Source organism: Syngnathus typhle, linkage group LG7 (genome assembly GCF_033458585.1).
Source record: "Syngnathus typhle isolate RoL2023-S1 ecotype Sweden linkage group LG7, RoL_Styp_1.0, whole genome shotgun sequence".
Classification (NCBI taxonomy): Eukaryota; Metazoa; Chordata; class Actinopteri; order Syngnathiformes; family Syngnathidae; genus Syngnathus; species Syngnathus typhle.
Genome location: NC_083744.1, coordinates 12,880,528 through 12,905,208, shown reverse-complemented (window position 1 = coordinate 12,905,208; position 24,681 = coordinate 12,880,528). Strand labels below are relative to the sequence as shown.

Below are 24,681 nucleotides of genomic sequence, written 5' to 3'. Positions count from 1 at the left end.
CACCCCAAAAATAGCAAATTTGTTTAACCATTAACATTCATCAAACAAAGCAAGCCAATTTTAACACTTGGCTATTAATTGTGTAGACTGATCAATAGTATGGATTTGGGGGAGAAAATATTAAATTTACTAAATTGTGACTTTTGTCTTCTTTTATTTGCAACTTGTGTTTTTTTTGGGCAGTGGTGTGTTATGTTTATAAAATGTGTGGCAAACTGATTCGGAGGGAATAAATAGATGTCACATTCTTCTTTTTTTTTTTTTTTTTTTTTACATTTAAAAATGCTCATTTTGTCGCTCCAGGATTTCACAAGCTATTTCATTTTTCTATTATTGCAGCAAACAAAGCCTGAATATGGGGCATTTGCAGTTTTGTCAGAAAGGTACCACCATGTTTTTTTAACCAATGTTTTGGGTAGTTAAGTGCATTATGACTACACTAAGAGTTATATTGTACAACCACTATTGAGACTCAAGGTAGTCAAATGCAATTCTCCTATTGTCAATTATGTGGGATAGACATTTGACTGAAAACAAACCACATGGATGAGGATAAACATTTGCAAGGAGCCTGAAAAGTACTCTATTCTTATGATTTAGTGACAAAGCTGATTCAACGAAAACATCTCTGTGATGGCTTTGCAAAAGTTAAATGTTCCTACTATGAGCCCCTTAAGCTTGTGCCGCACCCTGTTTCCTTTCATCTCAGGCCTTTTGTGAGCCCCTCGCAACACAGGAAGCGTGTGCTCGCTCTATCACTCTTACGTAAATGTGATGCGCATTTGGTTTTTGATGGCAGACTTGACAATCTTTTCACATGGACAACTTTCACACAAACACCATGGCCTGGTTTGGTGTCTAGCTGGATTTGAAAAAGAAAAAAAAGAAGAACATTTTAGATGTTCTGAAAGGTTCCTTGTTTTTTATATATATATATAAATGACTACTACAATATTTGGGCTAAAGTCACAATTCGTAATTCTGAAACAATCAGAAGAACTCGTCTGCATGCCTCAACGGACAGAGCTACTCGCTACATTCTAAAAAATGAAAATGGCAACGCACGGACGATGTCATGATGCGGATATACGTAATTTCCGCTTGTTACTTTCTACCAGAATGAATATGTGATGTCACCGACAAGTCAACACAAAGATCACAGATGATCACTGTGTCCAGACTGGTTGACACAAAGAAAAGCTTGAGTAAAAAGCAGACACGCACACACACACACACACTCAAACAAGGAAATCTCTGGATAAATTAGACATATGACCTGATCAAAATAAGAAAAAAATAATAATGCAAAAAGTTACAGAATGGCGCTCCAGCCCAAGAGACAGGTGCCTCGGGCGGGAACTCCGCTCACGCCTCGCTCACACTGGGCGCGGAACAGCTGCGGCGCGGTGTCTCCGCGGAACGGACTGCAACTCGCACCGGCGGCGATCAACTCCGGGTATCTCCGCCCACGAGACCACAAGATCACGGGGGAAAGGGGGTGCACGCTGAAGAGTTGAGTTCACGCGATGAAAAGAGAGCTATTTGTAAAAACTAGCCATCCTTTCATTCACATTGATACGCTTTTGGGACATTATTTCAGGGACTTTGGCAAACTCCGGTGTGAGTGAGGCGTCAGGGTGCGCCTTCGTCAGACCCGCTTGAGTGAGGGTACTTGGGTTTGTCCTGTTTTGATGGATGCCAGCATTATTTTTTTAGCATATTAGTTTTTGGGTGTGTGCAAAAGCAATATAAGGTATGATACAACTTGAATGAAGAAGTGCTTGGGAACTCAAATAAGCTGATGGGGTTTTTTTGAATTCTGTAAAATTGTCATTTTGACAGTTCACGTTTTTTTCCCCGACAGCGAAACTGATAAAGCTCAAAAACGAATGTTTATGTCACAAGATCAAAATATTTGAATCGACATGTTTCTTTTGTTCCGATAACAAAGATTCCTAAGAACTTGAAAAAAGTAATGGACAGAACGTTCCAAAATACTGAAAAAGCAGACATCTATACATGAAAATGCAGAAATTGAACGAAAAGAACTGGGAGAAGAGCGAGTAGAAAATGTTTTGACTTTTTAACTGAAAATATCTACCTATTTACATCAAAAGATTTAATTACTACCATGACATGAATTTCAGGCCATATTGCAAACCCCTCTTTCTCTGAAGCAGTTAATGTTTACATAAAATCTTCATGTAAAACATTTTTGTTTTTAAGAAAATATTTTTATATATACCAGTGTTGGGCAATTTACTTCCAAAATGTAATGTATTTCATCGAACTAGTCACTTGCATTTGTAAATAATAAAGTTTCTTTACAATATTACCGTTTGGCTTTATGCAAATTTATTTAGGAATGTTTATTTAACATGTTCTCATTGTCCAGTTTTGATGCTTGAGAAGTTTTTTTTTTTATGTATAATTTCAGCATCCGCACTTGTTGTTCATGTGTTCCAGAATGTATCACTTGATATGTAAATGGAAAGAAAGGGGTAATATGGATTGAATTGGGATTGGACACTTGGACCTGCAGTGTAAACCCAGCCTCTATTGCCCATATTAGAACGTGAGAGTGATTATTTGTCTATGAACTGCAACTGGTGAATTAATGGATTTTAACAAACAACTATATTTAATTGTCCGGATGATTTTAGCGAGTTCAAAGCGTATCCCTGCTGACATCCACCGCTTCCCCTAACATCAGGGGAACTACCGTATTTTCCGAATTATAAAACGCTACTTTTTGCACAAGCTTTGAACCCTACGCCTTATAGTCTAGTGCGGTTTATATATGGATTTTTCATGACAGTAGCTACAAAAGCAACTGGGGAGTTTGACTCCTCCTGAAGAAAAGACAAAATAAGATGAATCATTATCACACTGTTTTCCGTATACCAAGAAAGGAGCCCGGTGGAAGACACTGCACAAGATAATGCCGCTTTCCATGTTGCAAAAGCGTGATTAATCCACAGAGGGGAATCGGATTTTTGTTGGGTGGGTAGACACCCCAATTTTGAAGAATGCCTTAATATGTATGTACCCTGCAATTGGTGATCATTTCCGGGTGTACCCCGGCCCAGAGTTAACTGGGATAGGCTTCGAGCCAAGTAGATTTCAATTCTATTTCATTTCTAAACACAATTTTCCTGTATTCAGGCACAGTGTTCATGTCCAGACATGGTGTTACAGTTACTTGCAAAAATAATAATCATACTTTCATGGACACAGACACTACTGTATTTGAATATTGATATGACGGTCCCAAGTCAGTGTGGCACAGGCTTTGATCTCCTTGAACAGGATATATGGTGTGAAAATGAATTACAGACTTGAATAGCTAAAGGAAGCATGAAGGCACCCACTTAATTTCCTTACTGCCAATCAGGGCCACGATGGGTGGGGAGTTGGAGTTCCCAGTTGACTTTGGACCTGACCTGATCAACAGCCAATTGCAGAGCAAATACAGCCAAACACAATTAAAATAAAAGCCCTATTTAAATATGGAAGGAAGCCAATGAATCCCAAGAAAATCTGCAAACACACATGAAAGGCCAGAGCAGCATTCAAACCCGAGGAGGTGTGCGAGCCAGTGGTCTACACTGTCGGCCATAAAGGAATATTGAAAGAAGTGATGTTCAAAAATTGCCAAGACGAAGGCCGTGTGAAAAGCAAAATCCCTCCGAGCTCCAGGTATGGGCAAGGTGTGTTTAACTCAGAAGGTGCGCTCCTGTCAAACACAATGTCAGTGCTATTAACATGCTGACACGCTGCTTTCTCACCAACTGCGTCAAACAGATTGTGCACAATCTTGGCGTTCGTCTGCTGCTGCGTCCAGACAAGAAAAGACAAACACCAACGCTGCCCGTGGATTGCGAGACGCAGCATTTTTTCTAACGACACACGCACACTCGGGGTTAGAATATGAAGATTCTCACGGTGGCGGAGGTCAGGCTGCTGTCCGCGAGCGTGAGGTGATGCGGCTCCCATCTGCGCAGGAACTTGGAGGTGAGGATCTTGCTGAGGAAGGTGCGAGGGTGTTTGACCACGCACACCTGGATGTCTCCTTCGTGGAGCAGCTTGTAGCGCATTCCGCTGCTGCTGCAATGTTGCAGGCTCCTCTTGCACGGCCCCGCGGCAACTTTGGCGTTATTATTCCCCTCCGACATGTCCCCCAATAAAGGCTTGCTTTCCTCGCACTGATAAAACTGGTTGTTGTGCAGTTCGTTGCCTCCGCCGGCGCTGTTGAAATCCATAATCCAGAAATCCAAGCTTTTTTTCTTCTTCCCAAAACGAGGAGCGCGATCTCCAACACAAGACACCTACCTACATGTATATGAAAAATGAGCAGTGTCTGATCGAGCTGGGGGAGGGGGTACCTACCTACCTATCGAGTGGTGCTCGTACACGACTGGAGAGACGAGGCCGAGACGGGCGCTAAAGGAACCGTCGAGCACTTTTATGACAGGATATCCACACAGGGCAAGGTTTTGATGAGACACTGTAAACAATCCACCATTTTCCTCCCCACACAATGCTCCATGAAATGTGTCCGCGGTGCGCGTCTCGACTCCCCTCCCCGCTGCCAATGAGCGATTCAATATGCGAGGGCCATGGCCTTATCCATTCGCTCCGCCGCCGAGCCAAAACGAATAATCCAGCGATAGAAAGACGGGGGGAGTAGCAGGAAAAGCAAAGAAAGGTCCAATTGCGGCGGGTCTCGCTTCCTCCCTGGGATTTTGTGCTCATTACAGGCTCACTGGCTCGGTTCCCTTTTATTCCGTATTTTCCCCCCTATCTTGCTGTAAATGAGCCAGCTCTCTCCAGCAGCGCCGCGCCGATTGGTCGCCGCCGGTTCATGTGATACTGGACTGACGTCAATCGGCAAGCGGATGAGGCTTCTTCTTGTGTCTTTTGCGCTTGACTGTATGCCCAAGCCTGCATACTCCTCCACCACCTCCTCTTTTACTTTCTACATCCTCCGCAATTCTCGCAAGGCGTTTGATTAGAATGAAAACCAGTTGCGTTTATATATATATATTTAAAAAAAAGGAAGGATCCGAGGTCAACCAAAACAAAGGAATTCCTTCATTATAATCACAATCCCGAAATGATGTACCAAAACACAGGCAGCAAATAAAAAGAACGTAATTACGCATTTACAGAGGTTCTGGTTTTATTTATCTGGTCTGGTGTTTTTCTGTCGTTTGTTACTAGGAAGAATTTGTGGCCAATGATAACCGTAAAAATACACCAGGGGCGTGCACCTGAAAGGGGGCACCCACAGCCCTTCTTTTCCCCATGCAAAGCGCTCAAGCATAAAAACAAATCACATTCAAAGTTGACGCAAAACTGCAAACAGCAAAGCAACATAAAGTGCAATACGTTTTGCGCATGTGTTCACAAAAATCAACTCACTCAAAGCTCTTAACGAAGAACAGTGTTCTTATCTTGGTCTGCTCTCTGTACATGTTCATTGGCAGAAAAAAAAAAGCCACTTTTGTCTGGTCTCTCTATGAGACATTCTCTTAGAAGATTTGTAGATTGTCAACATGCAATTTTCTAATGATTTCTTTTCAAAAGTGGTGCCCTCCTTGGTCATCTCCCAGAATATTCACAATGGATGGTGTGATACGCCACTAATGTACCTTGACCTTGGAGTAGCCTCTAAATTCTTTGTAGGTCATTCTGGGCTCCTTTACCTTTAATAGGGAGGTTGGCTATGGTCCCGTGGATCTCAAATTTCAGACAATTATAAGTATATAATAATATAATCATGACAAACTGTAGTCACATAAACATGGGTGCTTGGAGAGTGTCTTTGAGGTTTTATCTTTAATATGCTCTTCTATGATTTTCTTTCTGATCGCCCAAGATAACTCATTCAATAGCTTCCTCCATGTCCGATAATCCAGATTTGATATATTATTTTCATTATTTCTGTGTCCAATGGGTTTTCTTTCATTACATCTGGGTACCATGTTATTTTTTTTATTTTTTTTTTTAAAGATGATAGCTCTAGAATGAAAAAAATCCAAATAAGGGTTAACATTTAGGGAAGTAACTCACCATCAGCCTGGTAGGTTGATTCTGTGTAGATGGCAGGGAATAGGAGCAAACAATTTGCATTTTTAAAACCACTGAATTACATAAACTGACGTGCATGCATGTCACTTTGCATTTGAGCGATAACATGATATGGCAAACAATGATCCATAGATCCAAAATCATCTGAAAAAAACCTCAAACAAAGGAGAGATTAGAAATGTTAATTATTTTGGTGCTTTAATTCCCTTGACATACAGTACACCAGGCTACATCTTCCGAAACATATTCATTCATACAAGCTAAACATTATAATGTTTTTGTCCACTTGTCTAAAATAACTGTTTAAAACCCTCACTATCAGATTAGACTTCTACTGTTGTGCCGCATAATTAAGTGCCAATGTGGAAGAACAGAACAATAAATCACTGTCGTTACAGTAACAGTAAAACGCAGGTGAAATGGGCTACTGTCTAGTGTTTTCTATTCATCAGTCATAATTCTTACCTCACGTCATGCCGCTTACAAGATTAATAGAGGAAATTGCCCACTGCCCACCCCGCGTACCACCGATTGACAATCCCTGTATTAAAGGACTTGCTGACAGCTTTACTGGAAGCGCACATGTGATGGAATGAAAATAAGAACCCCAACAGCTTTGCTATGCTACAAGTTTCTTCGGCAATTTTCTTTAATATGTTTGTTCTTTGAGCGTGAGGTGTAGATACAGATGTAGGCGCTTGTCTCCAAAGTGGCACCCAAGTAAGACATATATTCTGGAATTAATTTGTCAATTTAACGCACAATTTTCACAGTGGTGGTAATCCAAGTTTAAATAGGTAAGTGCAGGCATGTCCAGTTTTCCATGACACCTTGCTGTGTTGCGGCATCGTGACACAGAACAGGCAGGACAGGGGCCCTTGAGGACTGAGTTTGGATACCCTTGGGTTAGTAACTTAAGAAACCCAGAGTGCAAATGTAGCAGTAAACGGTGTACAAGGAATATTGAAAACAATACAGCAGTACCCACCCCCTCCTTAGTATACCATTGCTAATGTAACATCCATCCATCCATCCATCCATCCATCCATCCATCCATCCATCCATCCATCCATCCATCCATCCATCCATCCATCCATCCATCCATCCATCCATCCATCCATCCATCCATCCATCCATCCATCCATCCATCCATCCATCCATCCATCCATCCGTTTTTGTGTATACTTGTGTGCGTGTGTGTGTGTATAAGATACAGCGTTTTTTCATCCTTCCATCCATTTTCTACACTACTTTTCATCAACTGGGTTGCCGACAAATACGAATAACCGAATCACCACACTCACATTCACGCCAACGGACAATTGAGAGCATTCAATTAACCTTCCCTGAGCACGTTTTTGCACTGTAGGATGAAGCTAGTCGAATAAAAAGCCACGGTGAGAATAGGCAAACTCCACAAAGGAAGGTCTGAGAAACAATTCAAACACAGAACGTTTCAATTGTGAGGAAGACAAGGTAGCAAAAAGGCCACCGTGGTACCCAGAACAGACTTTTTCTAATTATTCTTTGACGTTATGCCTGTTTAGTTACTCAGAAATGACATTAACGGTTTCCTTTTGCTCACAAGCCGTATTTCGAAATTTCCTAGTGGTGCCACTTCTCAACATTTTACACAATAATGTAGACAAAAAGCAGTAAAGAAAACGAATGTTCAGACACAATCATTTGGCTTGTTTTTAAAATGATGGTTCGTCATCTGCTTTTTTTCCCCAGTCTTACCCAAATCCCCCATCAAGCAGTAGACTAGAAGTAAAAAAATTAAAAAAATAAAAACCATGACTAAATATATCTGGTTGAAAAACCAAGCATTTGATCTCATCAATAAATCAAATCAGGCTATAAGAAGGAAACAATCGTTTTTGCAACCAAGTCACACAGCGTGAACTGCATACTGCAAACAGTCTCCCTAGTAATAAGCATAGTTAGCCACTTAAATACTTCAGTGTTTTGGAATTCCCTAAACCCAGACATGTCATATGTGGGTATACATTACAAGTGTGCAAAAGTGAAAGCGATATGCACCAACTGCTTTGTTCTTCCTCAATTCAGACTCTGATTCGAAACATGCCTTGGTTCAACTGAAGGCGGAACAGACGGCAGTTGGCGATCCGAAGTGCGGCACAGGTTGTTTTGGAGAGGTCGCTGGCTAGCATGAGCTTGGTACGATGCCAGGTCCCCGTGCTGCGGCGAAACTCGCGGATGTAGTCGAAACTGGTACCTGTGCGTCCACAACAGGTCAGATGATTCAAATCAATCAGCTTGCATTGGCTCGTTCACCGTGGCTGCGCTTCACTGACCGGTGTCCAAGTCTCCAACGACATAGATGCTGCCTCCGATGGGAACTGCACCATAGACGAATGATGAGCTCGTCTGGACACATAGGCTTTGCTCATCCAGGAGCATCCATCTGCGCAAAACCACATCATCACACTGGTTAAAAGCGAGTAAATCTTTTCTAGTAGTAGTCCCTTAGAGATAGGGTGAGAAGCTCGGTCATCTGGGAGGGACTCGGACTGGAGCTGCTGCCCCCACGTCTCGACCCCGGATAAGCAGAAGAAGATGGAATTTTAATTCCATCTGCTTGTTGCGCTCTGCTGCTCCCAGTAAAAAGAGGTATGTGTGCCTATATGATCTGTACGGTCCAAGCACATATTAAACCGATCATTTCAAATGATTTTCAAAAACTACTTGTATCCCCTCTTAAAGACAAGAATAAAAGAAATTGCCGTTACTGCAAGCTAACTTGAGTCAAAAGACACTTCACTTGAGTAGCTGTCCGCATTATACAAACCTCCTCATGTCATCATGGTAGAATTCAGACTTGCAGGTCATCATATGACGTTGCTCTGGGTTGTCGTTCTCTTGACTTCTCACTCCACCAAACACGTAGAGTTCCTTACCGACGCCACAGGCCACCGATCCAAACCTAACAAATAGAACAGATTTTGGTTTGAAATACATTACCCACCCATCCATCAGGGCATGGGTACAGTATATCGCAAGTTAATTTGAAGTGTGGTTTACCTTGCCAAGCAATACGAAGTGTACAGCTTCAGGATCGACACGCGTCATTAACCCGGGGGACATCATGTTTTTATTTCTTGTTATTTGTACATAGTTTGTAGCAGTGTATTGGGAATATTAAATTGGGATATAAACCAAAAGCAAATCTAACTTCGAGGCCACTTCCTGTTTCCGGGGAAGAAGTTGTTAATTGTGTGTGTGCATGTTAGTTAGTGTTAGCGTATCCTTTCAACATGGAAAACGCTTGAAATAACTCTTAAGATGAGCTGACGCAAAACCAGATCATTACCTTCTTTCCATGAGCGGACAGAGTCCTGTCCACTGCTGGGTTTTGGGGTCAAAGCATTCAACTGAGTCGAAAAGTTTCCCATAGGAACCGCCACCCATGGCATAGATTTTCTTGTTCATAGTGGCATAGCAACCCACCTGGGGGGGGGGGGGGGAGATAAGATTTAGTGTATACATAAGATGCATTATTTGGGCACAGGCAGTCCGATTCTCGGTGCCATATCAGAGCAATGAAAAGCCCGTAGCTCACTGAGCAGCAAAGGTTACCCCCCCAAGAATAGGGAGAACTCCACACATAAGGGCTTGAGCTGAGTTTCAAACCTGGAAACTCTTGACTATGAGGGTTGCCTCATGGTTTTTATCATTGCAAGTTGTATTTTATTCATGTACTAACTGGAAGGTGCTCAAATGAAAATTGGGGACAATTAAAGTTCAAATCCTTACCAGCTCAATAACATTCACATGTTGTACTTTGTTGCAAGGTGCGTTACCTTGCGGATCATGGTCATACTGGTCTGCATCTTCCAGGTATTGACGTGAGGGTCAAACGCTTCCACAGTAGTCAGTTCACTTTCGTCATTCTCCCCACCAAGAATATAAATTAGACCATCCAGCTCCACCATGCCGAAGTTCTGACGAGTCTGCATAAATCAGCATCATGACATTATTTAACGTTTTATTTGTGGAATATCAATGAAACAGAACACTGTGTTTGCACTGTGCAAAGGCAAATTTCACATTACAAAAAATCTGGGGTTGACTTTCCCTTTAAACTTCCAAGGTATGCCTTGTCCATTCATTGAAAACTCAATGTACGCTCTTCACCCTCTGATCCCTGGCAAGTGGTGACAGTCATAAAAACCTCAAGCCTCAAAATGTCACCATGCCAACTAATGGCATGGCAGTTGTAATTCCATCAGATAGTATGGTCTATAAACAAAAGATAAAATACAGACTGAGCCTGGCAATGAAACAGTTTATCGATAAAACCGGATATTTCAATGATATATTTGTTCTCGCTCTCATTCTCCGAACCGCGTATTCTAAAATGTTTTCTTTTTTTTTCCCTTTTTCATCGAAATTATCCCGAAAACCTTGAATGTTCACATAAAATGCCTGTACTATTTTATGTCTGAGTGAAAAGAAACGAGGTGAGCAATTTGAAGAAACGCAGGAATTGGTCAGTATACCTGTAACATTGCGGGGATGGGGCTCCATGTATTGGAGTCTGCGTCATACTTCTCACCAGTGTCCAAGACGATATTGTTCTCGTCTGTCCCACCAACCACAAATAGAAATCCCTCTAAAACACAGGAAAAGAAAACATTTCTAGAAGTTAAGAACAATCAATTCTTTTTTCGTTTCAATAAAACCTTTGAAATGTCCATTAACATACATTTTTAAACTCTGTTTCAAATGAGTTAGATTTACTGCCAAAAGCAAATCTGAGCTGTTACTGTATTTGTTTACAGAATAGTTATGACTAGTGACTATGGTTCTTTGTGGGAACAAAGTATGCCTCTGGTCTGGGAAAAAAAAAAAGGAAAATAGTAAAACATTTTGGGTCCCGATCCACCAGTTGAGAATCACAGGTTCAGACTATACTCATTTGACACATTATCGTAAAACCTAATGGGTATGACCTGTCACATACCAGCAGCGACCACCTCATGACCCACACGGGCAATGCTCATAGGCTGCAACTCAATCCAGGCTTGTCGGTTGGTGTCATAGAGTGGACACATGCAGCGGGTCACAGCCGTGGGTTTTCTGGTCCTGGACGGAAAACAAACAGATTTGCACTGATCTACAGTAACTTCTACTTTTACAAACTATTTTTAACACTAAGAGTACTAAGGTAAGCTCTGAGCTTTGCAGACTTGGGTAACATGGTGCAGCCCAAAGTTAAACGCAATCACACACCCAAATGTAATGAGCTGATTTTTTTTTACAGCTCAAAAGAAAAACAACAAACCTTATTTTAGCACAATAGTTGATCAGATTACATTTTATGATTACTATGCAGTTATGATTGAATATATTATACCATAATATATGTATATATCATAATATCACACCTTCGATCCTCTCCGCCGACGACAACAATACACTCAGAGTAACCTCGAGGCTTGAAAGCAGCAAGAAGAGCTTCGCCCTGCAACTGACTCTCTCCTAGAACTGGCTGGCAGTGCTCTCTAATCACCTCTCTCATCAGAGGCTCTCCCATGGCCTAAAAGGATACGACGACACATGCACACAAATGACAATCTGGCCTGTCAAGAAATATCTGTACGGCAAGGAAACCTATAATAAACTGAATCGTCAGAGTGAACATAGAGTGTGGGGTGTTTCGGTACCTGTTCTCTCAGGTAGCTTGCATCCAAGCCTTGCAACCACACGGCAGACATCACTTCTTTCATGTGGACCTGCAATTACACAAAATTGAAATGTATATATATATATTTAACTTCTGTATTTACATCACTGCATTTTTTTAGGACTAAACCCTCAAACTCTGTATTCATTTATTTACTTCTTTCCTACTGTGTTTCATTTTTGGGCCATGACAGTGGTATATGGAGAGCTATTCTTTTTTTTTTTTAGATGGGCCTTGGTGTTAAAAGTTTGAGAACTCCTGCTCTAAACTATGCTGAATTAGAGAGGTGTTGCTAGAGAGGAAAATAGCAGTGGAGAATAGTGTGGGTTACCTCATTTTAAACAATAGGATGAACAGTCAGTTAATCTTTACTGTTTGGAGTTTGCAAATTCTCCCTGTGCTTGCGTGGTTTTTCTATGGTGTACTCCGATTTCCAAAAACATTCACGTAAGGTTAACTGACAACTCTAAATTGTCCATAAATGGGAAATGTCGGATAGTTTTTCCATACTGTATGGACCGCGCCGATATGTCAGATGGGACACACTCTAGCTCACCCACAAACAGAATGCTGGCTAGGACGGTATAGAAAACATAGTCCCACGAATGTGAACAAACCCATATTGGATAAGTCATTGCATGTGCATGTGAATCGATCCTTGGTAGAAACGGGTGACCTGTAATAACTAGAAAAGAAATGGTGAGCCACGTCCGATATCACCGAGCACATACCCTGCGAGCGTCTGGATCGTGGACTAACCATCGCACCACGGCCTCCAGAACATGCTTTTCATTACCGACGTTAAGCTTCTCCTCAGACAGCACCTCACAGAGTCGGTTGTGAGGCAACTCCCTGAACTCCTCTGTGAGCGCCACATCGCGGAAATGCGTGTGCAAGTACTCGGTGGCAGCGTAGTGGACGTGGTGAAGGCAATAATGGAGGGAGAAAAGACGGATGCCGATACAGTTCTCTGCTGTGATGCAGCTTTCGAGGAACTGGCAACACAGCAACTTGAGCTCAGTCATGAGGAGCAGGTCAGATGCTTGCACCATGTCCTGGATGGTCCCTTCGCTCAAAGTGATCTGTAGAAGAGGTCAAGTAAATGTTAAAGCACAGACAGGAACGTAAACAACGACCAGGGCGAGGAAGTACCAAGTGAAACAAAAGGAACCAGAAATCTAAACTGCTTCTGAAAACATTTTCACTCACTTCACCACTGAAGATGTAGTCCAGAATCTGTTTCATGATGGGCATGGAGACCCCCTGTAGCTCAATCCTGTACACTGAGCCATCTTCTTTTGGAGGATTGTAGTTCAGTTTGGTCCTACAATAGAATCATTAACATGAGCAACTCTATACTTTATAGACACATATGTTTTACCATCAGACCTACTAATCGTGAAATAAGGCTAAAATATATCTACTTATATATGTTGCTTTACCGGATATACGGGCTGGCTGCAGCCAGGATGTTTTTCTGGACAGGAAGCTCCTCACCGTCTACCACCAGCAGTGCATCATGGAAGCTTTGCTCTTGCCAGAAGGTACGAAGAACTCTGAGGAGGTTCTGGGAATGTTGAGGGTCAAATACCCTTGAACCAGGATCACTTGACGCTGAATCTGGCATTTCTGGACTCGGAGCCGTCTGGTTGTACACTCTCGAATTCTGTTTACTAATGACAGTTTGCAGATCAACTATTGTGAGAAATAGCTCAATGACAAGTAAACAAAAACAAGTTGGAAATGACAACATAACAAACACATTGCCTCAAAAGGAATCTGTTATAAAATGGGATATATTATGCCCAGCCATCAAGTGTGAAATCTGCCTAATTTTGGAAATGTTTATGTGAGCAAATTGTCCTTCAAGTCTTCCCCACCTTTTTAAGTGGCTCACATAATAACCACCCCATCAATTCTCATCCAATAATTTGACAGCTAGGTTAGTCTGAGTTACAGACCGAAAAAAGACACTTTCAAGTAGTGGCTGAAATACTAAAGCATCATTATGTTATACATGTTATATTTCTTATAAATGTTATATTTGTCTTAACAAAAAGAACTACCCTACATAGTATACGAAGACATTATGAATCTTAACCAAATAACAGATTAGACATGTTTGGTGTACAAACGTATGACATGGACATTTTATTAAGAACGATATTAAAATGTGTACGGGGAAAAAAAAGTAGCTCTCCTTAAAATAACACGAATGACGTCCAGCCAGGCAAAAAGATCAAACAGACCTTCATGAACTACACGGGAGTCGCTTACAAAAACAACAATGACATGACTGACAAAATAGGGTTTATTATACAGTTATTACTAAATACCGTACCACGAATACTGTCAGTAGTGGATACTCAAGATTGCGAGTCGGTAGAATGTCAACTAGAAGAAAGAATGTCATGACTTTTGTCAACAGGGGGTTTAGGCTTATTTTGTTGTACCGGTTTCCCGAAAAAATGAAACATTGTTAGCAATCTATAATTCACACGAGAGGTCAATATTGATGTGATTAAATTGAATTGATTCCACTAGCTAGGAGCTGTGTTTGCAGATGTCCGAAACTTACTAGGTCTTTTTTTAACGAATTAAGATTCAAGTGTAAAATAGATATGCCCTACCTTGAGATAGAAACGTGCGTCACTTTTACCAATGGGTGCAGTCTGTCCTGTAACCGAACAACATTTTAGTCCGCACACTTGACTTCACACCGTTTTGAGAAAACCCAACATGACTTGTGCTGCATTCGAAGCCCCAGGAAAATGGATTATCCTATTTGTATACAAAATACAATACCACGAGTAGATTTGGAAATGAAAATATTTATTTCATACATCTACTATTGTTATCCTTGCAAACAATAACGCTCTAAAACAAGTCGGTCTTTGTAATTTGAAAACATTGTTATAGACGGAGTTTTGCTGTACCTGAACACACCATTGGCGTGGCGGAAATACGTAGCTGAGTAACGTTCAAATACGCTAGTTTAACTTTTCGTGTGTCGTTTGTATTCTAAATCAGCGCTTTAGACACACATAAAATGATTGCAGTCGTCAAATACTGTTTATTTTTATTTTTTATATACGCTTTAAAAGGTGAGACGGTTGCAGAAAGCTGTATACTAGGTTATAATTTGAAACGTGGATGCAAGGGAGGGGGTGGAGGGGTCATGGACAAAGTTGAATGGAGCCTTATTGTTTGCGTCACGGGAACGTTACAATTCTTTTGATGTACGCTTACTATCTGCCAAACGTGCACCATCACGAGGAATTAAAAAGTAAACAAAACTAATGCAATGTAAAGTATATCTATCTTATTCCCAGATTCTGCCACAGAACGAATACGGGATGAACTTCCGGTAAGAGTTTTGGCGCATGTTGCGCTGCTGATCGTTGTGCTACAAGTAGACGAGGAAAATGTCAATATCTTTCTACCCGGGAATGAGTTTGAAAAGACCACCTCGACGTCATACATGTCTTGCTTTTCATTTCACTAGCAAAGCACGATGCTCCGCATATTGTTTCCTGGCAAGGTTTGTCACGTTCTGTTTTCACCTAATAGGGATTCATGGTCAGCAAAATTAATGTGCACTTTAATATTCTTGTTAACAGCCAAAGTTGCACAACCGAGAGGCTTTCCACTCTCCGCCAACTATGTCGGCTCATGGGGATCAATTTTATATTAATATTCCTCCAAAATGAATGGATAGAATACAAAATAACTTTTTATGCAAAATAACTTTTTTGCATCCTTATCCAAAAACACTGAGCTTGTTAATGAGAACTAGAATATCATGCCTTTTGTGTCCCTTTCATGTGAAATGATGGTGAGAACCATACCATGATAATTATTATGTTTGTGTTACTGTGTTTGTCCTATAGATCATCTGATGAAACTTCATTCAGTAAGTCTTCAATGATTGCTTAACGGGACAGCAAAAGAAAAAGCCAAATCTTCAAACATGCGACCCTTGACTCCGAAGCAGGACACACTGTCTCCGTGGATTGAGAAACTCATCCAGAGTTATGACAGTGAGAAGGAAAGCCCGACCGAAAAACTAAGGGCTTCTGTTACCTCCATTGGTCTGATGTCTCTATCTCAGGCCCAAAACCAGGAAGAGCCCACTGACCTGATCTTTCTGTCTGATGGTACAGTAGAGATCTCCTCCGTTCTCACCCCATCTGCATGGAAACGTCTTCAGGAGTCGGAGCATCGGGAAACTTTCTTTGGTCTGGTCAATAACGTCGTTTGCATCAGCAACTACCAACTGAAGTTTCACGCGAGCGCAGAACCGACCCAATGCAAGTTCTTCTTATTAATCGACAGCATGTATACAGAGTTAATCATTCTAGACAGAGTCATTACGCCCTGCTGCACATCTTTGGTCTCTGTCCAGGAGAAAATCTTGGAGACATGGAGGATTGTCTTTTTCCAGGAAACACAGAGCTCCCAAATGGACCGCGATGACTTAAATCTGTCTGAGCTTCTAGTTGAATGGCAGAATCACATAGTACAAGAAACGTTTGAGGATTCGTCTCAGGAAATAATTCCGGATTGGCCATCGATTGCGGAATCATTAGAGATCCCTTCCGAAACGTTCGCTCTCACCAGCTGGGACATTGAGCGGCTTGAAGATAATGACACAGAGTGTTTCAGTGTTCCTATTAAGTGTCTCCTCATACCAGAAGGTCATACAATGCAGGGCCCGAAAACAAATGCAGTATTGACGACACATGAGGACGCAGTGTTGAATTTGCAGCTTTCGGAGAGCAGCCAATCATGTGTTCACGCCGCAGACCGCCAAATAGCAGATTTTACAGACACCAAGGAAGAAGTCCAGAACTGTGGCATCACGTACGATGACGACGTATGTGTAGATTTGATTAATAAGCACATCACACCATTGGAGAAACCGTGGGAAATCTTTCCTCCACCGAATGGCGTTTCACCCTCAAGTGTATTCGAGGAATCCATGCCAATGGAGTCCCCAGCAACAGAACTGTCTCGTGATCAGGATCGAAACGGTCATGCGGACATACCTAGTACCCGACTTCCCATGACTAGCCCACAACCTGAGGATTTGCAATACAGCAAAAGCGACAATTACTCCTTACCACCGTATCAAAAAGCGCTCTCATCGGACACAGCAAATAGTCACACTGCTCCTCAAGACAAACAGACTATAAACGAGTTTGTGAACACGCAACAAGAGTCCGTTGAGAGACAGTCAAAGAGAAAACGGGAGTGGACACAAGAAGCGCAAACGGCAATTGCGGCCGAGGAAGGTGAGGCTCAGCTCAATGGAAGCCCCCCGTCGTGGCTGTTTGACGCTGAGGGGACTTCTGGCACTGTTGTAGACAGCTTTTATGTTCAAAGTGAAAGAAGACCAACTCTCACCGTTCACGCTGACGGAGAGCCATTCTCGTACACTTACGCGGTGTCTGAGCAGAACCTTCAGGACTTCAGCAAGTTTCAAGTCGCAAAATCTCTGCTGTCGTGGGCTATCAAATATCTTGTTCCGAAAAGAAAATGATGCATCTTTAAAATCTCTGACTGGACCCCAGCTAATTTAAATGTCACTTTGGTATCATGGTGACTATTTTCATTCAATTTCAGGCTTTTAAAAGTTTTGATATTTTACTTAACGATGGTTGTGTTCATTTTACATGTATTTACAGATCTTTACAGTAAAGTAGTTTTTAACATTTAGGATACACTGTGTTGGGGGGGCTCATATCAATTTTGTTTATGACATATATATATTTTTTTCAAACACATAGTTAATGCTGCTTAATTAGAAGAAATAAAATATTCTTAAAAACATGCCAGTACTTAATGTTTTATCCGATTTCTTCCCACATTCCATAAACATGTATGGTAGGTTAATTAAAGACTAAATTGTTTGTGAAATAATGTAGGTGAACTTATGGCAAATTTGTTAGTTGAGGAAACATAAACGGACAAAACTGTTAAGAGGCTATTTAAGGAAACCGATAGTGGTCACAGAAATAACTTAATTCTAATGAAAGTAATTCATATATATATATATATATATATATATATATATATATATATATATATATATATATATATATATATATATATATATATATATATATATATATAAACAGGTCAAAGCAATCGATAAAAAAAATGTAACAACGTGATACTATTGAAAAGTCAGTATTATTGTATTCTTCAACATGTCCAGCAGGTGTCGCTTATGTTCCGATTTACTGCACGTCAGAACGCAGACAGCAGGAAGAAAAAACAGCAGGCATTCTTGTCTCGACAGACTGGATAGTGATGAAGTGTCCTTCTGTTCATATTCACACCAACCACAACAAAACAGAACAGCAAACATAAAAGCAAAAATGGCAGAGCCCTGAATGAATCCCCCACCATGACAGTGTTTCCTATAGAAAATATTGATATGGCCCAATATCAACAATCTGTTATGGCACCATTCGAGCCACCAACCAGGATCTGCAAGTCAGCCCATGCTGGGTAACCATTACATCACCCTGCCGCCCATGTCTGGATTAGAATTATTTTATTACAGAATATTGTTATTGTTGAAAATGCGACAGCCTATTAAAAATATACACTTTTGAAAGACACATCAGACAATTTAGTAACAGTTGCAACTGAGCATAGCAAGTCCTAATATCTTCTGCACAATGCAGAGTGTGGAAGTTCCATCAGTCAGTGTGCATGCTGTCTTGTGTCCTTACTTGCATGTTAGTATTATTTCTTATGCTACATTGAATCATCATCTGCTGAGACACAAACAGTACATTCTGAGTTTGTAGGTTTATTCGCTGAAGTCTTCCAACAGCCAATGTAAGCAGGAGCCAGCTGTGAGCACTTGTAAAGTTGTTATAATACTCCTTTGACCTATAAACAGGAAAAATCCTAGTATAAGGCTTCTATGACAAAATACACTTTTCAATTTGTCCTTGTAGGCAATTGGGCCCAGGGCCTGACTGTAGCCTACAAATGAGAATGAAAAATATCACAATCTGTTTCCTCCAGCTTTGATAAAAGCAGTCAATGTGCAGACGAGTCTATTACTTCTTACGATGATAATTAACTATATTAGTTACCAATAAAGTAATTGGAACATTATCGTTGCTGTAGCTCTATCTGTACTTCTCCACTCGTGTGTTATGCTAGCTGCCAACACTGTAATGCAATTAAAGGATTTCCAAGAAATGACAAATTACGTTTTTGATGTGCACAAGTGACACAATGACGTTAAAATTTAGAGTCATTCAATTATAATTGGAGAAATGTACCAAATAAATAAAAAACAAACAAGTAATGGTAGGAACAGGCAAAATCTGGGGAACAATGCTGATAACGCTCTTTAATTTCATTAGTTAGTAAGACTCGTTTTTTTTTCCTGCATCTATGTGACCAGTATACATTATATTTGCAATATAGTTAGACAATTTTGCTCAATGGATGGATGGATGGATGGATGGATGGATGGATGGATGGATGGACGGACGGATGGATGGATGCATGGATGGATGGATGGATGGATGGATGGATGGATGGATGGATGGATGGATGGATGGATGGATGGATGGATGGATGGACGGACGGACGGACGGACGGATGCATGGATGGATGGATGGATGGATGGATGGATGGATGGATGCATGGATGGATGGATGGATGGATGGATGGATGGATGGATGGATGGATGGATGGATAGCATTCGTTCCATCCACGTTTTTGTCTGAGTGAACCCACAGCAATTCCTAGAAAAAAAAAGTCTGCGGTGTTTGCTTGTTCTTTCTGTGCGAGCAAGACTCAGCGTCAGGGGTGGACGTGAAATTTCAAACAGCACATCAGTGCGTTTATGTATTGGGTGGCCGGAAATTTTTCCAAATAAACACAGCTTGATTCAACTTGGGTGGGCAGACTTATCAAGCGACTAATTCTATAAACAGATGAGGAAATAAAGCGGCACCTGATTGGTCGTGGAGCTAAGTGGGGGAACCGGGGGGGGCACGTTCGCTGCAATGAAATTTTAATTAATGTGGGTGGGCTAAAACGGCACCGACGGTTTAGGGTGGACAATTTATTTCCCGGCGCAAAAATCAACATAAACGGAGCAAAAGTACAACAGCGATTAACATTTATTTAGTAGCGCACATGAGTCAGAAGCGCACTTCTCCTCCGGGGCTCACTCCAGAGTGCTCGAACTTTGCGTCATGACGCTCTACCGCGGATGTATGGCGAGATTCGGCGTGCCAGCTTCCGCACTGAACTTCTCCGCACCTCCGCTCATCTACTTGTACAGAGGAGACAACGATGGGCTGGTCCCCGCCGCTTTGAGCGTCGTGTCGGCGCGCCAGGAACCCCCCCAGAAGCCCCCTTACAGTTACATCGCCCTGATCGCCATGGCAATCAAGAGCACGCCGGAGCAGCGCGCCACGCTGAGCGGCATCTACCAATTCATCATGGACCGATTCCCATTTTACCACGATAACAAGCAGGGCTGGCAGAACTCCATCCGCCACAACCTCTCACTTAACGACTGCTTCATCAAGGTGCCCAGGGAGAAGGGTCGACCCGGTAAAGGCAGCTACTGGACCCTGGATACCAAATACTCCAACATGTTTGAGAATGGCAATTACCGGCGGAGGAAGAGGAAGGTGAAGAGTCAACAGGAGCGCGCTAAAGGTTCCTCGTCATCCTCCGTAAGGGACCATTCCAGCTCATCTTCCTTGGTGGTGGAGATGACCCTGAGGCAGGACGCAGAGAGAATCGAGACGCAACCGGACTCAATTCAACAGCAAAGCCGCAGAAAGAAAGGATGTCACGCCGTGAAGCAAAACAGGAGGAAGCTGGACCAGAGGTCACCGCGGACGCAAATACCCGGTGACAACAACTCCACTTCTCTTCTTGCGCATTTGGCTCCAAAATCAGGCGTTCCCAGCAAGGACAAATGCACGGCGTTCAGCATTGAGAGCATCCTTGCAAAAAGTGAAGGTGACCTGGGCTCGCAGCGCCAACGTACTGGTGGTGTCGGTCCAAATATGTTTTTGGAAACTCGACGGCATCACTTCTACCAAATGGGATTTCCATTTTGCTCTTATTTGTCACTCTCTTGTCCAGATCAAATTCTGCCTTACAAATCTGAATAGTGACACACAGATTTATAATATTATTGATTCAAACCGTGATTCTCAACATTTCTTTTTGGGGGGGTCTTAGATTTCAAGGCACACCATCAAACAAACTTATTGTAGTCTGCCTGTCACCGCAATAGACAGGTTGGACAAAGAAGTGATGAAATAATTCTGAGCTAACCTTTGGACTTCCATGCATCTGAAGATCTTTCATGGCACACTGCCACAACACACTAGTTGGGAATCACTGTATTATGCAAATTCTATGCAAATGCAGAGCAGATTATTTTTAAAATGCAAACGTTCAATCTCGTGACCCTTGTGAGGAGAAACGGTTCAGATAATGGATGGATGGACATTCTTCCACACGGCTCAGTCTGTTTAGAAGTCTCTCATATAATGTTTTCTCTTCTGAAATAAGATAACATGTTCCAAAGTATAATGTATCATATATTTTACATAGCTATTTCTACATTTTGTGTATAGTCTTTTGTAATCCTGCAAGTAAGATTTGAATCCATGCATGACCATTTCTTTTCATCTGCTGTGAATTCATTGTGTAAAATAATAATAATAATAATAAAAAAAGAGCACTAAATTGAATAACTTGATTTTGGTCCATTCTTTGATTTGCAGAGTTTAAGAAGTATCGATAAACCTGGCCACTTTGCAATTGTGGAAAACTCTCCAAATAAGGATATGATATGTTTAAGGTTCAGAATAAAAGTTAAAACATAATTTTGATTCAATTGATAGTATCATTATTGTTATTATGAAATACAATTTACTGAAATTCCACAGCATGTGATAAATGTACTTTAACTTCCGCAGTATTTACAACACCCGCATGAAATCAGTCCAGTCAGATGACAGCATCGTTTGCCTGTCTAAATATAATTTTACAGCTCGGACACCCAGTGGCCTGAGAAAGCTTGGCCCTGCAGGGCTGTGCAAATCAGGAATGTTTGTTGAAATAAATAAATTTGAAGATGACCAACTCACAGTTAGACACATTTCCTGTTTATACTATTGTTTCTTTTTCTGTGTGTGTGTGTGTTTTGTAAACAAAACATGCTAAAATGTCAGACGGGAAAGAATGGAGAAACAGATATTTATAGAAATAGAGCAGAAAAATCACTGTGTTACTTTCTTTGCTCTTTGTGTACATTAGTAATTCAACAAATCATTCATCCATCTGCATTTTTGTCTTCTCTGTATCAAGAAAGGGACTCATAAATGCTACTGTTATCTGATGGTGAGTGTTTGTATTGTAAAAGATCTTCATGAGATGCAACACTGGCAAAATAAATAAATAAATCATCGTCTTGTTTGAGATACCATAAGAAAACAAATGTGTCCAACGGGTAAGCTTTGGCTACAACACTTTCATTTATTTGCATTGTTTGCTTGCTTGACCTTTCGGTATTCATCAATTCTTAAATAATTTTTTCAAGGCATCTCTCTGAGTGGTTATGAAAATATAGAATTGTTATTTTTTGTTTAAGATGAGGATCAGATAAATGTTTTTGATCAATTATTGCAAGCATTTTTGATATTCCAAAGAGTTCACATACTTTTTCCTCGCACTCTGCAATAGCTCATCTAAAATATCACCAACTTTCACACAACCTGCGGATCTATTTGATCACTATACCTTTTCATTTGATATAAACAGGTAAGACAAACAAGTGAGTGAACATCATCAATTGCTAATCAAACAACAGAATTGTTGTTTCTCCTTGATACAGAGTCAACATGTGCAAATTGGGAGTAACCTAAAAACAAATTCTCAGCCAATCATGTTTCATTATGGCACACAGACTGATGTAATCACAAGTGAAATCTATTTTTTAATGACCAATGAGAAATATGGGTCAAGCTGACACATGAACTAATTTCGACAAAAAGAATCTTATAATAATAGCCCTTATGATAATAAACCTTATAATAAAGAAAGGGGGAACTTGCTGTAAGGGGGATTTCTGATGATGCACCCAGCTTCTTTGTTTGTTGCTATCCTTAAAGTAAAAATCATATTTTCATATTTTGGTCTACAGACGGTGGTAATGCACGGACCAAGTCATTGCATATTACGTCACAAAAGGGCTGCCATATTGGTTATCATTGTGGGAACCCTTTTTAATATCATGCAACATAAGCACTATGGTTCTAATATTGTCATGAAACATGAGAGATCATTTCACCATCTTGGACATGGGTGTAAAATTCAAGACCCAAGTTCTTGAGCAGGGGTTGCACCATGGCATGTTGAGAATATTAGCGGACTACGCTGGAATACAGATGAAGGCCAAAACCGATTGACCGCTACTCGAGAACACTTCATGAAAGAAAGGAGGAGGAAGAGAGTCATCAGGGGAGTTGGATGGCGAGCTACATCCTCTAAAAACCTTGAGGAAAACAGCTTCAAAAGAATTTACGGACAGAACGATCAAATGTGGCGTTTGAAACGAGAACCCAAGCTGTCGCAACCTTATCAATAGCAGAAACAATTGCAGAAAAGCTGACAACACATCTAAAAGGGAATTGTGTTCATCATAATAAGAAACCTGTTGTGATTTAAATATCTTAATACCAAGGCTGTAATTGGATAACGGTCATGCAGTCAGTTTTAGAATCCATTGCTAACATGAAATCCGTGTGAGAAGTTTAGTAAGACGAAATATTTACCCCGAAATGTGAAAATATTTGATTTTGTGTCAAAAGTTTACTCTGATAAATGTTTAATGAATACTTATGTTTGTGTATGTGAGCGTGTGTGTTTGTATGAACACTGCTAAAGGGACAGCAGGATTACCATCCCATGACTGGGACCACCCTGACGTTTAATCCAACGACGAGGCGGAGCTTCGTCACTAAGGGCCACCACCCCCTCTGTACACACATATGTAAACATGCTCACGACCTCACTGCATCTTGAGCAGTAAGCTAAAACAAACTACCTAAGATTTATATTGTACAGCTGCTCTTGTACAATTCCAACATGTTTGCTGACTGTGTTAATGTTAGAGGGACACCGAATGTATCCGTTTTGTTGAAAAAGTACAGCGGGTGTGTCACAGTGTCACCGAGCACTGTAATTATTGAACCTTCAGGAAAGGGATTAAATATATTTTTTGCTATGACAATGATAGAGGTGTTAAAGTCAATTAAAAAAATGAATCAGATTCAGGTTTGATTCATGTCAAATTATGAATTGTGGAAAGACATCTAATGACCACCTTGATTTTCAGTCCCAAAAGTTGTGTATGTGGCATTGTTTTGCAACTAAATGAACAAAAGTATTCAAATTCACCTCTTTTTATTCAACATTACTGATTAATATAGTAAATTTAAATAAAAATTACATTATCATGTAGGTATCAACTGCCTTTGTGGTCTTTTTCAGGTTTAGCAACATTAAAAACTACTGTGAAACAAAAAGCAAGTAAAAGAGGAGAGTTAAAACATTTAAAGTGAAGCTAATAAAAATGCATTCAGAAGAGATTATATTAAAGGGGTCATTGATGAGAATACAGTCATGTTTTCAGCCCTGAATTGAATTAATTGGGTCAGTTTGAGAAGACTTTCATTATTCAGGAAGTTTGTAGCTATAATTTTGGAACAAAGACATTTTGAACGTGAATACAAGAAAAAAATACATCATACTTTTTAGATAAACGTGGATGATATAAAAAAAAAAAACAGGAGCAGTGAAGTCATGAT

The 24,681-nt window shown here is 40.8% G+C and overlaps 4 protein-coding genes across 11 annotated transcripts in view; 2 read left to right on the top strand and 2 right to left on the bottom strand.

Moving 5' to 3' along the window:
• cmip (c-Maf inducing protein) overlaps nucleotides 1-4,897 on the bottom strand; it is a 28,007-nt gene extending 23,110 nt beyond the window's left edge. Inside the window, exons 1-2 of one of the 3 annotated variants that reach the window (XM_061282870.1) lie at nucleotides 4,394-4,897; nucleotides 3,945-4,332 (exon numbers count right to left, since the gene is read on the bottom strand). In XM_061282870.1, the coding sequence (XP_061138854.1) occupies nucleotides 3,945-4,262 (318 nt within the window). In that variant the 5' untranslated portion in view covers nucleotides 4,263-4,332; nucleotides 4,394-4,897. Of the gene's footprint in view, nucleotides 1-3,944 lie in introns of all 3 variants that reach the window. The other 2 variants (XM_061282868.1, XM_061282871.1) reach the window with 2 other exon arrangements.
• A 1,375-nt stretch (nucleotides 4,898-6,272) lies between these two features.
• On the bottom strand, nucleotides 6,273-14,589 carry gan (gigaxonin). The gene is made up of 13 exons (XM_061283358.1): nucleotides 14,434-14,589; nucleotides 13,246-13,476; nucleotides 13,013-13,127; nucleotides 12,535-12,885; nucleotides 11,784-11,852; nucleotides 11,505-11,656; nucleotides 11,081-11,202; nucleotides 10,617-10,729; nucleotides 9,918-10,067; nucleotides 9,428-9,564; nucleotides 8,906-9,040; nucleotides 8,412-8,521; nucleotides 6,273-8,332 (listed from the first exon to the last, which is right to left on the bottom strand). Exons 2-13 carry the CDS (start codon nucleotides 13,428-13,430, stop codon nucleotides 8,160-8,162), a joined length of 1,812 nt encoding a protein of 603 aa, XP_061139342.1. The 5' UTR covers nucleotides 13,431-13,476; nucleotides 14,434-14,589; the 3' UTR covers nucleotides 6,273-8,159.
• A 163-nt stretch (nucleotides 14,590-14,752) lies between these two features.
• On the top strand, nucleotides 14,753-17,635 carry acd (ACD shelterin complex subunit and telomerase recruitment factor). 6 transcript variants are annotated; one of them, XM_061284030.1, is made up of 3 exons: nucleotides 14,754-14,907; nucleotides 15,136-15,170; nucleotides 15,694-17,635. In XM_061284030.1, the coding sequence occupies exon 3, from the start codon at nucleotides 15,774-15,776 to the stop codon at nucleotides 17,343-17,345; it is 1,572 nt and encodes a 523-aa protein (XP_061140014.1). In that variant the 5' UTR covers nucleotides 14,754-14,907; nucleotides 15,136-15,170; nucleotides 15,694-15,773; the 3' UTR covers nucleotides 17,346-17,635. The 6 variants fall into 6 exon arrangements, with proteins under 6 accessions (XP_061140011.1, XP_061140014.1, XP_061140012.1 ...); XM_061284028.1 differs by lacking the exon at nucleotides 14,754-14,907 and adding an exon at nucleotides 14,937-15,042; XM_061284031.1 differs by lacking the exon at nucleotides 14,754-14,907 and having other exon boundaries at nucleotides 14,939-15,170; nucleotides 15,694-15,843; nucleotides 15,967-17,635.
• A 2,152-nt stretch (nucleotides 17,636-19,787) lies between these two features.
• On the top strand, nucleotides 19,788-22,277 carry foxl1 (forkhead box L1). The gene has a single exon (XM_061283188.1). The coding sequence runs from the start codon at nucleotides 20,038-20,040 to the stop codon at nucleotides 20,971-20,973; it is 936 nt and encodes a 311-aa protein (XP_061139172.1). The 5' UTR covers nucleotides 19,788-20,037; the 3' UTR covers nucleotides 20,974-22,277.
• The last annotated feature ends 2,404 nt before the right edge of the window (nucleotides 22,278-24,681 follow it).

Excerpts from the sequence above, each read along its gene's own strand:
- acd (XM_061284027.1), top strand. The coding sequence starts at position 15,774 with ATGCGACCCTTGACTCCGAAGCAGGACACACTGTCTCCGTGGATTGAG.
- foxl1 (XM_061283188.1), top strand. The coding sequence starts at position 20,038 with ATGACGCTCTACCGCGGATGTATGGCGAGATTCGGCGTGCCAGCTTCC.
- gan (XM_061283358.1), bottom strand. The coding sequence starts at position 13,430 with ATGCCAGATTCAGCGTCAAGTGATCCTGGTTCAAGGGTATTTGACCCT. Across the intron at positions 11,203-11,504 it reads GTCGGCGGAGAGGATCGAAG|GACCAGAAAACCCACGGCTG; the intron begins GTGTGATATTAT and ends TTTTCCGTCCAG. Across the intron at positions 10,068-10,616 it reads CCATCCCCGCAATGTTACAG|ACTCGTCAGAACTTCGGCAT; the intron begins GTATACTGACCA and ends TGATTTATGCAG.